Raw genomic sequence first — 17,409 nt, forward strand, 5'->3', positions numbered from 1 at the left:
TCCTTTCAATCTACAAATAAGGAAAGATATCAAATCTTTTCTTAATCCTTTGTAGAAACTTATAAAAGGAAAAATTTATAATTTTATAACTCTCTTTTAAATCATGAACATGGTAATAAAAAGGAGAAGTTTTCTCAAAATTAAAATTTTCCTTTCAATCTACAAATAAGGAAAGATATCAAATCTTTTCTTAATCTTTTGTAGAAAGCTATAAAAGGAAATATTTAAATTTTAAACTCTCTTTTAAAATCATAGAATCCACATAAGTAAAATTTTAAAAATTAAAATCCTTTTAATTTGATGTGGTCGGCCACACCAAGCTTGGGCTCCAAGCTAAGGCCGGCCACACAACCTGCTCATCATAATTGCTTTGGCCAGCCCAAGCTTGGGTTCCAAGCTTGCTTGGTCGGCCACCTTAGGATGGGTATAATACTTTATAAATAAGAGGCTACGATAGGGACCGAGAGGAGGAATTTGTTTTTGTCTCCCGATGAAATTAAGCTTCCCGTGTTCGACCCGAACGCCCAACTTAATTTCATTAATAATAATTCATACCACTAAAGAATTATTATTGAACTACTGCACCAATCCCAAATTACATTTTGGGCTCCTTCTTATTATGAGTGTGTTATTCTCCTTGTGTTTAAGATGTCGAATGTTCACTAATTAAATGAGTTACTGACAACTCTCTTTAATTAATATCTTAGTCCAAGAGTAGTACCACTCAACCTTATCATCATGTCGGACTAAGTCCACCTGCATGGTTTAACATGACAATTCTTATGAGCTCCTCTTGGGGATATTATCAACATAGATTACTAGGACACAGTTTCCTTCTATAATCAATAACACACACTATAAGTAATATCATTTCCCAACTTATCGGGTCTATTGATTTATCGAGCTAAATCTCTCCCTTTGATAAGTCAAAGAAATAAATACTAAATATATGTGCTTGTTATTATATTAGGATTAAGAGCACACACTTCCATAATAACTAAGGTCTTGTTCTTTTATTAAATCAGTATAAAAAGAACTTACCTTAAATGGTCCTACTCAATACACTTAGAGTGTACTAGTGTAATTTATTAGTCAAGATAAACTAATACCTAATTACACTACGACTATTCCAACGGTTTGTTCCTTTCCATCTTAGTCATGAGTAACTATTTATAATTTATAAAGAATTGATAACATGATCTTCTGTGTGTGACACCACACACGATGTTATCTACAATATAAATTAATTGAACAACTACACTTAGCAAATAAATGTAGACATTTGACCAATGCGATTCTTTTATTTCAAAATAGATGTTTACAAAAAGCTAGGTTTTTAGTATATACTCTAACAATCTCCCACTTATACTAAAAGATTAAGCTGTCATATCTGTTGTCATACATCTGATTTCCATCCCCTCCGCATGCTGATCAAAAGCTTTCGCTGGAAGGACCTTAGTGAAAGGATCTGTCAGGTTATCTGCTGATGCAATCTTGGCGACAACAACTTCTCCTTGTTTGACGATGTCTCGTATCAGGTGGTACTTGCGCTCTATATGCTTACTCGCCTTATGGGCTCGTGGTTCCTTCGAGTTTGCAACTGCACTGCTATTATCACAATAAATTATGATGATTTTGGGAAAACCAGGAATCACATCTAAGTCCATTAGAAAATTCCTGAGTCATACAACTTCTTTGGCTGCCTCAGAGGCTACCACATACTCAGCTTCCATGGTTGAGTCTGAAAGGCATTTCTGCTTAACACTCCTCCATGCAATGGCTCCACCTCCTAAAGTAAACACATAGCCTGACGTAGACTTACTATTGTCCATATCTGATTGGAAGTCAGAATTCGTGTAACCTACAGGGAGCATATCATCTGCTTGGTAAACTAGCATATAATCTCTAGTCCTTCTTAGGTACTTCAATATATGCTTTACAGCAGTCCAATGTCCTTGTCTATGGTTACTTTGATATCTGCTAACCATGCCCATGGCAAAACAGATATCCAGTCTCGTACAAAGCATTGCATACATTAAGCTTCCCACAGCCGAAACATAAGGAACTGCCTTCATGTCCTCTATCTCCTTTGATGTCTTAGGAGATATCTCTTTAGATAAAGCTACTCCATGCCGAAAAGGTAAGAAACCTTTCTTGGAGTTTTACATACTAAAATGAGCAAGGATTGTATCTATATATGAAGCTTGAGATAGACACAACATCCTTTTCTTGCGATCCCTTATGACTTTGATCCCAAGAATGTGTGCACATTCTCCTAAGTCCTTCATCTCAAATTGTTTGGACAACCATACCCTTATGTCCGATAATACTTTGACATTGTTGCCAATTAGCAAAATGTTATCTACACATAGTACAAGAAATACTGTCAAGCTCCCAGAGGGGTCCCTGTCCGAAAAATTTCGGCAACATCTCCCCTGTACGGGTGACAATCTGAAACATTACTACACACAAAATATACATCAGCCACACTCGGCTGGGATATATATATCATAGAAAATGGAAACAACACAACCACGCAGTTTAATATACTCAGCCTACTCGGCTGGACAAAAAAAATAAAATAAGCACAGCGGAAAGAAAACGAAGAGAAAACCCACAAATTGCAAAGTCATCAAAACATCACAAATACCAAGTCCACACAATAAGTATCAAAACATAGTTCCCACAACACCAAATCCAACGAATATGAAATGCAAGTAAAAAGAAACAGAACCAAAATCAATTTTCGAATATGACGCGGGACCCAGGACTGGCAGCCGGCATCTCTCCAAGCATCCATGACTCATCTACCTGTTACCTGGCGAAAGAAAACCATTTTGCGGGGTGGTGAGTATTGGAACTCAGCGGGTAAAGAAAAGATAGTACATGAACATAATCAACCAATAAAGAATACCCAACAGGAATACAGTCTCATAAGAGAATAGCAGATATGAAACTAAAACCCTGTTAAAGGTTCATACCTGGAACCGTATCCTAGGCTAGATATAGAAAGTCAGAAATGGTACTAATCTGCTACGGTACTGCTCATAACTACAGAGGTAATGTGTAAGACATAAACATTCCAATAAATAACCCAATGTCTAATCGCCTACAACGAGAGCATATCTCAACATAAGACAGCATATCAGCATAAGTGAACAACAACAAGAAGCAACGTCAACATATATATACCACATCAGCATAAGTAAGTAATAATAACATACGTAAACAGCAGCAGCCAAAGCAGGCATAATAACAGCGTATGCACGGATGGTCACCCCGCCCACCGCTCTGCACCATGACCCCTGTATGGTCGAGAGGCCGGATCAATGACAACTGTACCACCCAAAGGCCGCCACTCCCACGAGTGACCGGATGGACAGATGCTGGGTAGCTAACTAGCTACACAGCGAAGGGGGTCCCTGCTGCTCGCAACTCCAGCTACCACCAACTGCAAGTGGCCGAGTGCGGCACGACAGGACAAGCAGCATCAACTCCAGCTACCACTCTCTCGAGTGGCCGAGGATGCGGCTTGCATGCAATGACATGATACATACAATGCAACAGTCATCATATATACATAAGCAAAAATAGGTATGCTACATGGAGCCAGCATGCTCAATATCGTACATAAACAAACAACAGTTAAAGCATACAAATATGATATCTAGTTTCTGCTACGAATCATGGACAACAAGAAGAGACTGTATGGATATAGAAACGAATTTCTCAAAGATTGCGTGGAAGTATCAAGCGCAGGGAAAAATAAGAGTGGAGTCAAGGTAAACAGTCCTTATCCAAAATAATTCATGCACTAAGGTCAAAGTACTAAAAGAAAACAAAGCAAGAAGTACCCGCCTTTATATGTAGATCGTGTCAACCGTCTTCAATCAACGTCCTGCAAATCACGTGATGTACAATTTAGCTAATTTCATAAACGACACCAGCTAAACCGAAACCTAACTTAATTAAGGAAAAATCCTAATTCAACTATGAACCTCGATTCACCCAAATACAATGAATAAATCCTTAATTAAAAAAAATCCACACTATCTAAATTTATCCCATCCGGAAAGGAAACAAACCGAAATCATAACCAAGCCTGGACACAAATTAACTTTAGAACACCACCAATGGAAATCTTCCCTCGATCACCAAATTCCATTTTAAAATTCGAAATCCACACGGAGTAAAATGAATATTTATAAAATCCAACCACAATCCTAAATCTGTCAAGGAACCCGAAGAGCAACTAGAGCAGTAATTACCATGAAGTCTGGAATCAAGAAAATCGGCAACTCAAGGAATAAGAAAACATAGTCTTCCCTAATCCAACACAAACAACAATCTGTCCACAATTTTCTGGGTACACAAAAAAAAAAGACACATCATCATTCTACTTCAAATCTGACCAGTTGTTCCAATACCATTAGAAAGTCAGGGCTTCTTCAATCAAAGCTTACAGCACTGACAACCACAAAAACCCAATTGAAACCAGCCAAACATAGTAAAGAACAAACACCATAGAATCCAATCGGAACCCCAAAGAACCCAAATCAGAACTCAATCCATGAAGGGAAAGCCTGTACAACACAAATCTCATCAAAGATGTTCTCAGTTTATGCAGAAATCAAGAAAATCATGAGATGAAACCGAGTTAGCACGAAAATACCAAATCACAATTCATTTAATCTGTTGAACATCAACGGTGAGCATATCAAACTCTCTCCTAGGCTCCTATCCTCTATCTCACGGATCTCATACCATCCTATAGTAGAGTACTTGCCGGATCAGTCGGGGCACAACGCCAAGAGAGGAGGTCGGCGGCGCTGCGGCTTCAAGATTGCAAGGGCGTCGTCGGCTGAGGAGAAGAGGAAGGATGGAGAGGCCGGCGATTGAGGAGGGAGCGGCGTCGGGCGGCGGTGAGGAGGAGAAGGATCTCGCTGGCTGCTGGTTCGGCAGAGAAGAGGAGATCGCCGGTTAGGTGAGGGCTCGAGAGAAGAAGCTCGACGCTGGAGGGGGAAAAAGGAGGTGTCGGGTAGGTTATTAGGGTTGGAGGGATTTTATAACAAATACTTAGGTTTAGTGCAATTAAACCCTAAGTTGATTCTTTAATCAACTCTTACCTCCGGGTATTCCAAACAGACCTTTTCCAAAGCCTACAATTTCATCCCCTCAAAATACACCCTATGGCCTCCGATTAAATCCAGAAAAATTTCTAAAAATTTCTAAAAATTCCACTAAAATTATTTATCAAATAACCTTATTTTTTTTTAAACATTATTTGGGTGCCGTATTTTACAAATACCACCACGTTTCTGTTATACTTCTTGTATACACAAGACTCATCCGAACACTAAATAAATCCATAGGTTCGGATTACTTCATTAAACCGGATGTTTCAAGACCTTGAAGCTTTGCTTCAGTCCATAAATAGACTGATTGAGCTTACATACTAGATGCTCTTTGCCCTTTGCAATGAACCCCTTTGGTTGCTTTATATGGATGCTTTCTTCAAGACTTCCATTAAGGAAAGCTGTCATGACATCCACTTGCCAAATCTTATAATCCATATGAGCAACAATAGATAAAAGAATCCGGATAGACTTAAGCATGACTACTGGTAAAAGGTTTCCCTTTTTTAACAAGCCTTACTTTGAAAGTTTCCACCTTCCCGTCTGTCCCTCTTTTCCTATTGTAGACTTATTTTCACCTAATGACTTTTACACCATTTGGTGGTTCTGTAAGCTCCCAGAATTTATTAGAATACATAGATTCTATTTCTGTATTCATTGCTCTTTGCCAAGATGTTGCATCTTTATCTTGGAGCGCTTCGTCATATGTCCGGGAATAAGGTTTATGTTCACCAGGGATCAAGTCCAAAGACTCTCCCACAACATGAATTTTTCAGGTTGCCTAACAACCCTCCCACTACGACAAGGCACTGTCTATATTTGTGTATCATTTGTGATACGTGTTACAGTTTCTTGTGACGCGACGCGCGCGACCGTGGGCGACCTTGCGATAGCGCGAGGCGCGAGGCGCGCGGCCGCGGGCGACCACGGTCTCCTCGCAGTTGGACTAAGCCGAGGAAACTTCGTGGCCACCCAGATCTAGAAAATATCTGGGTGAGGTGGCCTCAGGCGACCTCAGCCGACCTCCGACCGGGCGAGGGTGGCCCTCCAGCAAAAGGGCGTTGCAACCGCGGAAAACTTCGCAGCTACCCAGATCTAGCAAATATCTTACCTGAGACTAGATCGGAGAACTGGAATGAGCTCCGCTATTGAAGACTGGAATCTGAGAGGACTGAGCTCCACAAGACTGGAATCTGAGAGAACTGAGCTCTGCTGTAGGAGATTGGAATATGAGAGGACTGAGCTCCGCTGTCAAAGACTGGAATGAGGACTGAGCTCCGCTATGGACAATAGGAATCTGAGAGGTATGAACTTCGCACGACCATGTGGATTAGGTTTTAGGAATTAAAATGGGACTTAAAACCGATTGATTCTACTATGGGAATGGGATATCCACAATGGGAGAAGATGGAATGGGAAAACTAAAAGAGATAAAAGAGAATTACCAAAATTGACCGAATCAAATCACCAAATCAAATCAAATTAGTATTTGGATTATTCTAAGAATTCTGTTATAATTATTAGAATAATTCTATTATTTATTAATTGATCAATTGACCAAGTACTTTTTGAACATTATATATTGTATTGTCCTTAGGGCAAATATCAATCAACAATAGATTTTATTGCTCTCATATTATTTCTTGCTCTATCCCTATTCTTCTTTTTACATAATATCAGAGTCATCTCTTTTTATCTTCCCTCAACTTCTTGAGATGGAGATCCAATAAACGGTGAACCATTTTTAATTTTTTTTCCCCTCAAGCCTCTTCTTCTTTCCTACGTATTTTAATTTTCTTGTTCTTCTCTGTTTTCTTCCGCCGCCAACCCCTTTATTTCTCTTTCCTCTTCCTTAATATTTGTGTTTCTCTTCCATAAAAAAAGGTTTCCTTAACGATTCTGTCTCTATGGTTTTTCTCCACGGCTGTCAATCATAAGGTAGAATCTCTTTCTTGTGACGTCGTCCAACAGCTACCGCTGGACAAGTTATTTTTACTTTAGATGTCAAATACTCAACGACATCAAAGAGGCCAAAAAGCAAAGTTCAGACCAATGTCAGATTTGTCATATCGTTGGTCATACTGGAAATATATGCCCTAAAAGACTTGATTGGTCTCGGGTAAAATGTAAAATTTGTCTCGGAATTAGACATTTTGATATTCAATGTCCTAGCCCATTTGACTCAAATTTCATTGGTGGTCCTACAGCCTCAAGACAACCATCTATTTCACAAGTATATTCTAAAGTCATCTCATCTGTGCCTGCTTGTGGTAAAATCCAGAGTTTTCATCTACTGATTGGTATATTGACACTTGAGCAACTCATCATGTCACGTATAATATCCTAACAGACGTAATATCATATTATGGCTCAAATACGGTTCAAGTAGGCGATGATTAAAGTTTGCAAATTGCTAATCTTGGAAACACATATGTTCATTTATCTAATTGAACTTTTCACATGTGCAATGTCTTTCATGTTCCATCTATCACTAAAAATTTACTTTCTAGACGTCAGTTTTGTCTTGATAACAATGTCATTTTTGAATTTCATCATAATCATTATCTTCTGAAGGATAGAGGAACAAATGCTATTGTGTTTTATGAGAGAATCAAAAAGACCTCTACTATCTTTAAAGTTCTTCAATCAAAGCTTTTGTTGGTGAACACATAAATAAATCAGCTTGGCATGCTCGACTTGGTCATCCTTCCCTTCGTATTGTTCAGTCAATCATCAATAGGTATGGTTTACCTACTTCCATTACCTCCTCTCCATCTCATTCATGTAGGGCCTGCATGGAATCTAAAAGTCATAAACTACCTTTCTCTTCATCTGATCATGTTTCTAATTTTTCACTTGAAATAATCCATTCTGATGTTTGGGGCCCCGCACCTATTTTGTCTAATCAAGGTTTCCAATATTATGTTACCTTCATTGATCATATTAGTAAATATACTTGGCTCTATTGAGAAGGAAATATGACTTATTTGATATATTCTGTAATTTTCAAATTCAAGTTGAACGATATTTTAATCGTAAAATACTTTCTTTTCATTCTGATTGGGGAGGCGAATATCAAGCTCTCCATCGTCATCTTGTCTCTTGTGGAATTGTTCATCGAGTTTCTCGTCCTCACACTCCAGAACAAAATGGCTCTATTGAAAGAAAACATAGACATATAGTTGAAATTGTCTTAGCTCTTCTTCATCATGCATCGGTCCCGCGTAAATTTTGGGATGAAGCTATTAGCACTGCAGTATATCTCATAAATTGACTTCCTACTCCATTGCTCAATCATAAGTGTCCTTTTGAAAAATTTTATAATCAAATCCATGATTACACTTTCCTTCTTGCGTATGTTATCCATGGTTATGCCCCTATTCTAAACATGAACTTGACTCTCATTCACTACAATGTGTTTTTCTTGTTTATAGCAATTTGCACCATGGTTATCGTTGCTTGTATAGACCAACAGGACGAATTTATATTTCACGACATGTTATTTTTGATGAGTCTCTATTCCCTTTTCCAGTAGCTTCTTCGATCTCTCCTCCATATACAAGTGGCACCTTCTTGATGCCACCAAATATTGTCAGAAGTGATGGCATCCTAGGTCTTGCTCTGGAACTCTCTAATAACTCTCCTATACCATCAGAATCACCTTAGGTTGCTACTCCAATCTTGGAAGCCTCATCGGTCGAAGATAATATGCTCTCTAGTTCTAGATTCTTGGATAATGCAAGTCCGTCATCTACATCACCATGTCAGCCTACTTCCTCGTCGCCATCAACAAGTGATTCAGATGACAATGTTCCTCGTCGCATGCTACCCATTAGTGACATTTATAAGCATTGCCCACCAAATGCAACTCGATATCCCCTTCCACGAGCTCTAGTTGTCTCTTCAAAATCTATTGAACCAACTTATTTTACACAAGCAAACAAGGATCCAAATTGGCGTAGTGCAATGGCTACAAAATTTGATGTACTTCTTCAAAATGGAACATGGAGTCTAGTTCTGCGCACTCCCTCAATGAATGTTGTGGGCTCTAAATGGGTATTCTGTCTTAAGCATCAAGCTGATGGTTCTCTTGAATGACACAAAGCTTGATTTGTAGCTAAAGGATTTAGTCAACAACCCGGTATTGACTTTAATGACACTTTTAGTCCAGTCATCAAAATTACATCTGTCAGACTATTATCAATAGCTGTTAGTTCTAATTGGTATGTACGGCAATTGGACATTTCAAATGCATTTCTCCATGATCATCTTGAGGAAACTATATTTATGGAGCAACCGCCTGGGTTCATCATCCACAATTTCCATCTCATGTTTACCAACTTAAGAAATCCTTATATGGTCTTCGACAAGCTCCTCGTGCATGGTTTCATCGACTATCTAATTGGTTGCAAGCTATCCAATCTTTCATGCTCGTACAAAACATGTGGAAATTGATTTTCATTTTGTTCGTGAACTGTGTCAACTCAGCAGTTATCCATTTCTTATATTTCTGTTAAAGATCAAATCGCTAATATCTTTTCTAAGTTATTATCCAGACAATGTTTCAGCAAGTTAGCAAGCAAACTTAACGTCAAAGATCTACCGTTAAGTTTGTTGGGGGGTAAAAAAGATAAAAGAGAATTACCAGAATTGACCGGATCAAATCACCAAATCAAATCAAATTAGAATTTAGATTATTCTAATAATTATGTTATAATTATTAGAATAATTCTGTTATTTATTAATTAGTCAATTGACAAAGTACTTTTTAAACATTATATAATATATTATCCTTAGGACAGATATCAATCAATAATAAATTTTATTGCTCTCATATTATTTCTTGCTCTCTCCCTATTCTTCTTTTTTCAAAAACTCCAAAAATAAATAACCCAAAGTTTGAAGAAGCACCTCCATATGGTCAGCCTAGAAGAGGAACCCTTAGAGATAGAGAACCCCCAGTCCTTTGAACTTGATAGGTTCAATTTTGAGCTCATTGCCGCCAATATGGTATTAAGATATGGATTATGCAGGATGACATTCTGTTTGACAATATTTTAGTTAGTAGCTAACTATCTAACGATGAGAAGGTTGCTGAGATGGAAAACATAATATTTGAAGAAACAACTGCTGGGTTTGGCTTCTAAGACGAACTTTCAAGATTTCCAAGTGATGTTGTCACTGTATGTTTTAAATTTAGTTGAGGAACATGACATTCTTAATCTCTTTCATTTTTTTTGTTGCAAAAGAAAATTAAATATTTGATTTCCTCAGCAAAATAGCTGACATTCTTTTCTTAGAGCTTTATAGGATTAAAATCCCTCGATTCATCCACTTACTCCAGCTCCCCCAAATACTCCTATTTTTCTTCATTGCTCCAAGCTTCATTCTTTCTTTAGATTTCCTATTTTAATCCCTAGTATTGAGTTAGTATTGATTTCTTTTTACGAATTTATTGTTAAGGAAGAGAAAGGAACTACACTTACCATTCATGGAGCCTCAGTTAAGCTTTGGATTTATGTTGACTTAATGTAAATTCAGTTGTGAGCTAAATAACTTATTAACTCTTTAACTTAATGTATCCAGGAGTAGTAGATGAAGAGCTACAAATAAACGTCCCACCTTGTTCATCTTTAAGGGTAAGGTTCTTAATTACTTTGTTATTATCTTAGTTAGTCCATTATATTATTGATTTAGAGTATGTAAATTAAATTTTGGTTGAGAATATAAGTTAAATAAATAGTTTTTGCTTATCTTAGTTAGTCCATTATATTAAAGTGGAGTTGCAGATGTTAGTAAGCGTACCTTCGTCACGGAGAGGACTCCCCTGTTATATATCACACTGCATAACCTCCGCAATCATGAGGTAGTGAAATGTAGCAGAGGTTGTTAAATAAAGAAAAGGGGTACCACCACAGTCGTCCAAGGAATCTTTTTCTGACCCATATGTATACCCCTTTTGTCATTATAATTTCTGTTATCACTGAAGTGGTTGAAGGAATATGTTGTTATAATTGGTCTGCTGATGGAGGATACAATGGTCCTTGAAGAAAATTCCAAAAGGATATTCTCTGACACATAAGTATTATTATTATACCAGGTTGTTAGGATGTTATATGCTAAACATATCTCAGCCAGTCTTTAAGTCGGCTGCTCTGTTGAGATGATGTTGTCGACTGAATACAATTCGTCCGATCCTTAAGTCGACCGCTTCATTAGAAGGATGTATCTGCTGAGCATAAACTGGTCGATCCTTAAGTCGGTCGTCTTGTTAGACAGATGTTGTCTGCTGCGCATAACCCAGCCGATCCTTAAGCCAGCCATCCTGTTAGGCTGATGTTCAGTTGCATTCTGCATAAGTGATTTCGTCGTGTGCTATACTGTATGTATCTTGGTTGGTCTTTAATCCGACCTTCTCGTTATGTTGTTGTTCATTGCATATATTTTGGCCGGTCTTTAAGCCGATCACCTTATTAGAATACTGTCTGCTGAGTATGTCTTTAAGTCGGCCGCTATGTTAAAATGTTCAGTTGAACTCTCGATCATTCATCCACTCTATTATATTTTGCATAACTATGAGATATTTGTTCGAAAAATGATATAGTGCTTTAGTCATGTTGAAAATCTACTCGAGAACCAATAAAATAACTTATACTTCACTGGGATCCCGTCCGGGTGGAAATATAAGGATAAGTGTTGCAGTTTCAGTTGTCCTTTTATCTGGCCAAGCCTATAAAGGGTTACAAAGAGATGCAGCTACATTGTGTCATTTCTCGGTTAGATACTTGTGCAACCAGATATTTGTACGATCAGAGCATACATGTTCGTCTGGTTTTGAGATTGGGTGGATACACATGCATACTGCTCTCTATGGTGGTCTGGTTATTGAGTGAGTCAGTCATTCCGGCCAATATGTAAGGTCGGCTGGCCTTAATTTGACCGCCTTTGAGATATTAAACTCCCTGGTTCACTTGGTTGAAAGACCATATGTCTCCCCCCCCCCCCCCCCCACCCCTAACCAACCGGATTAAAATCCAATCTGGTCAACCTAAGAACCTTAACACTGACCAACTGATCCGGACCAAATGAAAGGATATTATCTTTTATGGAGTAGGACTGTCACATCATCTTGAATCTAATTGCCACGTCTCCTTCTTGGCCTATTCATCATAACCCATATCATATATCAATTTGACTTTTTTTATAATCAATACAAGGTCAAATGTTGGTTGTTTGTATATATCAACACAGTGGTCTCCAATTATTTAGTAACAAAAAAAAATTAATAATTTTAATAAAGTGTAATTTACAATTAAAATGTTAATAACAATTCTAAAACAATATTAATAAGAATCTTAAGGGTGTGTTTGATTAGAGATTATTCTTGATAACTATGGTTATCCATCTAAGGTTATTAACGAAAATCTTATTTAATTTAAGTAATCGACGATTACCAAGTAATGATCCATGTCCGACATGTCATAAAAGGGACATACAACTCGGAATCAGAAAACTTTAAAAATGTGAGGTTTTGTTTGATTTCGATATTAACAAAAAAAATTTGGTCAAAAATATCTTCTAATATTTACAATTTGGGACAAAAATATCCTTAAATTTTTCATAACAAAATTTATGTTTTAAATTATAAAAACTAAATAGAAAAAAAAATGTACTAAGTTTTATATATATATATATATATATATATATATATATACAGAAATGATATGCTGCGGACAAAGTCGTACGAACCGCTGCAGACTTGCCTTTCTGATCGGTCTACAGACCGATCAGGAGGTTCCCTGATCGGTCAGAAAATGATCGGTTCCCTGATCGGTCCAGAGATAAAGACCTATCAGGAGGTTCCCTGATCGGTCTGTAGACCGATCAGGAAGTCATGTCCGCAGCGATCCGCTCGGCTTTGTCCGCAGCATATCATTTCTGTATATATATATATATAGAGAGAGAGAGAGAGAGAGAGAGAGAAGTTTAAAAAAGTAAACTTATATAAAAAATATATATAAAAAGTTAATAAAAGAAAATAAATATATATTATTAGTTTTATAACTAATACAATAAAATATTAAATTATATTATATATTAAAATTTTAAAATAAATATATTTTTTTATATTACCTAAGTTGAACCAAATAATATTAGATTATGTTTTATTCTCCATAATTTTGTTTTATGATTATTCGGTAATCACATAACATGATAATTTGAACCAAATGCACCTTAGTATTTTACAAAAATGTTTAACTTTCTTATTCCCACTAATCACTATTCGAAATAAACACAAGAAATAAAATTTAAGTAATATGATTTGATATTAAAGTTTAATTTTTTTTAACATGTTGTAAATCTCAACTCTTTCTTTAATTTATAAAGGCAAAAACAATTTATAGTGAGCAATATAAGAACCATTAAATAAAATAATATATAAAAGAATATTATTTGCATATTTTAAATGTGAAAATTTATATATATTTTTTGTTTAGGTTTAAATAAAAAATAAATGGAAGGGAATTTATTATTTCAACATTAATATAGATACACTTACTTAATTTAATTTGATTCTAGGATCACAATAATAGAGATATGATTGCATACATTTTATATAAAATTCAAAATTTATTATTTTAACATTAATAGAGATAAGTTTACATTAATTTTATATAAATTTTAAGATAGTGATAGAGAGAGATAATTGCTTACATTTTGTACAAATTTAAAATTTATTATTTTGACATTAATGGAAATAAACCTATATTAATTTTATATAAATTCTAAGATTTATTATTTTAACACAATAGAGAAAGCTCTTATTAATTTTGTATAAAATTTAAGATTACATTAATAAAGAGATCAGTTTAGATTTGTTGTAAATTTTAAAATTTATTATTTTAACATTAATTTTATATCAATTTAAGATAACATTAATAGCAAATTACCTATTTAAAAAAATGAAAATCATTTACCTTTTTATTTTTTTAATGATTCTTATATCTTACTAATTATAATTTTTTTGTGTGTGTATTTATAAACTAGAGAATGGACTAAGATTTACAACATATCTCAATACGAAACTTTCATATCATTTGAATTTTTACATCATGTTTCTTCACATTTTATTGTTTATTTTGATTGGTGGAGCACAAGCAAGATCATGGAACGAGAAAGCTAAATACTCACTTAAAACCATTCAGGTTGTTATTAATATTTCTTTTGAAAAATTAGAAATAGCACTTTTATTGAAATTATTATTATTATTTTTTGTTAGACAATAACAGGAGATCTATTTGACTGTGTTGATATGTACAAGCAACCAGCATTTGACCACCCTTTGTTGAAAAATCATACTCTTCAGGTATTTAGTATTCAAAAATAAACAAGTCAAATTGATATGATATCTTTTATTGCATTGTATAGTTCCTTTTGCTCTTTAATTGATTTGATAATCTTTGCAGTTAAAACCAAGTAGTCTTCCAAAGGGAATGAAGCTTGGAAAATCTAAACCAACTTCTTTTTATGGATTCAATGATACTTGTCCTTCTGGCACTGTTCTCGTCCATCGTGCTCGAAAACAAGATTTAACTAAGTCTCAACTTTTGAGAAATCAATTTAGAGCACAAGCCATAGCTAACGACACAATCGCAAATCGAAATCACGTAAGTTATTTTTTCTATCACTGTTATTACTATTACTATTACTACAACTATTGCAATTCTAATTCATTATTTATGGAGTTCAAACATAAATAATATTTGCATTCAACACAGTACGCAATAATTGAAAATATATATGGTCCATTTTATGGAGCGTACGCAAAAATGGCAACTTATAAGCTTCCAAATCTAAAAGCTGATCAAACATCATCTAGCACTATATATCTTTTTGGTGATACACATGTTCCAGACAATGAAGTCAATGTGATCCAGGCCGGTTGGCAGGTAAATTAATATAAATCATTTACTAATATTGTTTTATATAGTCACTAATTTATATCTTATTTCACAGGTTTCCACAGCCTTGTATGATACCAGTTATCCTCGTTTTTTTACTTTTTGGACTGTAAGTATAAATCTTTTATATTTTATTCCTTTATTTTCGTATATATTATCGGATAACATATTTAATTATGTGTTTTCAGAGTGATGGGAATGAGAAAACGGGATGTTTAAACTTGAACTGCCCTGGTTTTGTCAGCACCACTAATATTTATGGACCTGGAAGTTTTATTCCTGAATTTTCTACTTACGGTGGTGAACAGAAATATTTATCCATACTAATCGCTAGGGTAATTTCTTTTTTTTCTTTTCTAAATGTGTTATGTTATTTTTATTGAAGTTTAATCCTAATTAATAAATTTTATATATTTTCATTTATAGGATTCTCAAACAGGGAATTGGTGGGTTACTTATAATGATCAATTACCTCTTGGGTATTTCCCTAAGGAATTGCTTCCTAAGATGCAGGATCACGCATACGTTCTTCAAATGGGTGGGTTTGTTGACTCTCCCTTGAATGTGCCGAGCCCTCCGATGGGCAGTGGTCATCCAAGTAATGAAGGACGTAATAAAGCTGCTTATTTCATTCAAGTTCAGGTAGTGGATCGCTGGAATGATTTGGTCAAATTGGATTCTCAACTTATTGAGACTAAGTCAGATATTAGTGATTATTATAGCGTAGCTGATGATCATGATACATTTGGTAAGGATGTATATGTTTTTGCTTATGGAGGAGCGGGAGGTTTCTAAAAGTGATATCAATCTTGTGTGGAATAAATTGTTCTAAGTTCATTATAAATTTATTTTAGCTTTCTTTTACTAGCGTTTCGTATTGTTGGAGAAAATTTTATTAAATTTCGATCTAAGTTTTTCAATGGAAACATTTGATTCTTATCATGCCCAAAACCCATGTCTTCCACTATGATATTACACTATGATATTCCAATACCAACCTAACTAGGGCATGTGCATCGATTTGAACTAGGCTAATAGTTGCAACTACTCGAGAGTCTCTTAGAGACAGTGGAAGCTAGCGCATCGATTATGACAGTTTGGTGGTCATTAATAAAGCTGGTTAGAATTGAACTGAACCAAAACTACTTAAAATTGAATTAGTTGATTTTTTTTACCTATGGAATTTTGTTATTAAAATCGTAACAACTGAATTGATTTTTTTTAAATAAAAATGATTTTTTTAAAAAAATAATCAATTTAATAAAAAAAATTAAAATATTAATTTTTTATTTTTTTTTAATATATTATTTAACAAAAAATTGATTTAATTATTTTTCAAAATTCAAAAAAGAATCGATTTAACCAAAATAATAGATGTTAAAAAAAACTAAACTTTTAAATAAATCGAACCCAAGAAGCTTGGTGTAGGGAGTAGGCATATCCCTCTTAGTCTATTTAGTTAAATGAAACTAATTATAGTTATCTCGTCACATTCTAGACTAGTTAGGCCAGGGTTTCTCAATAGTAAAATTAAATGTTCAATTTCTTAAAAGGACTTTGTATAGAAGTAGTCGTTACTCTGATACCCAAGAAGGTCCTGCATGACCGTAAATACACTAAGGGGGTGAATAGCGTTTTCTGCTTTTTTAGAAATCAAGAGTACGCAACGGAAAAGAATAAAAACTAAAAGATAACACTAACACAAGTGGCTTTACTTGATTCGGAGTCTTCGACGACTCCCACTCTAAGGCTCGCACTCGCTGAGTGCTTTCGTTGGGCAATCACTATAATCACAAAGCAATTACAGAATTTAAGTACAATTGCAAAAATTAAATTATACTGATAATACAACTTTAAAAACTTGAGCGTAGGTTGTCGGTGCAACTTTTAGGTATTCGAGAGACCTTTTCGGAGCAACGCGTGAGTACGAAAGTTGTAGCAATTGATGTCATGAAGCTGCTAGTCGAAAGCCTTTATATTGGTTTATTCTGAGCACCTGGAACCCCTAAAGGACACCTGGATCGTTGTTAACGTGGCGATCTCTCGTCTAAACTTTGTCCATGAAATTTATCCACCTCTGGGTGCCTGGACCATTGATGTGGGTTCGGCTAGTCATCGCACTCCAACTCAGCTTTTGGATATTTTTTCTAGTCCGAGCGCCTGGACCAGCTCCGGGCGCTCGAACTGCCCGGGTGTCTGGCAACCGCCCGAGAGAAGATGGTCCAAGCGATCGGACCAACTTCGAGCGTCCGGATCCCTTCCGGGCGCCCAAAGTCCAAGCGCCCGGATCCCTTCCGGGCGCCCGAAGTCCA

The 17,409-nt window shown here is 35.7% G+C and overlaps 1 protein-coding gene across 1 annotated transcript in view; it reads left to right on the top strand.

The window, feature by feature from the left end:
• Positions 1-4,879: 4,879 nt before the first annotated feature.
• LOC121987112 overlaps positions 4,880-17,409 on the top strand; it is a 66,075-nt gene continuing 53,545 nt past the window's right edge. Inside the window, exons 1-8 of the mRNA XM_042541013.1 lie at positions 4,880-4,979; positions 5,984-6,075; positions 14,416-14,502; positions 14,603-14,803; positions 14,915-15,085; positions 15,153-15,206; positions 15,286-15,432; positions 15,524-15,853. Of these exons, the coding sequence (XP_042396947.1) occupies positions 4,880-4,979; positions 5,984-6,075; positions 14,416-14,502; positions 14,603-14,803; positions 14,915-15,085; positions 15,153-15,206; positions 15,286-15,432; positions 15,524-15,853 (1,182 nt within the window). The remainder of the gene's footprint in view (positions 4,980-5,983; positions 6,076-14,415; positions 14,503-14,602; positions 14,804-14,914; positions 15,086-15,152; positions 15,207-15,285; positions 15,433-15,523; positions 15,854-17,409) is intronic.

The sequence above is a fragment of the Zingiber officinale genome, chromosome 5B, assembly GCF_018446385.1.
Source record: "Zingiber officinale cultivar Zhangliang chromosome 5B, Zo_v1.1, whole genome shotgun sequence".
Taxonomy (NCBI): domain Eukaryota; kingdom Viridiplantae; phylum Streptophyta; class Magnoliopsida; order Zingiberales; family Zingiberaceae; genus Zingiber; species Zingiber officinale.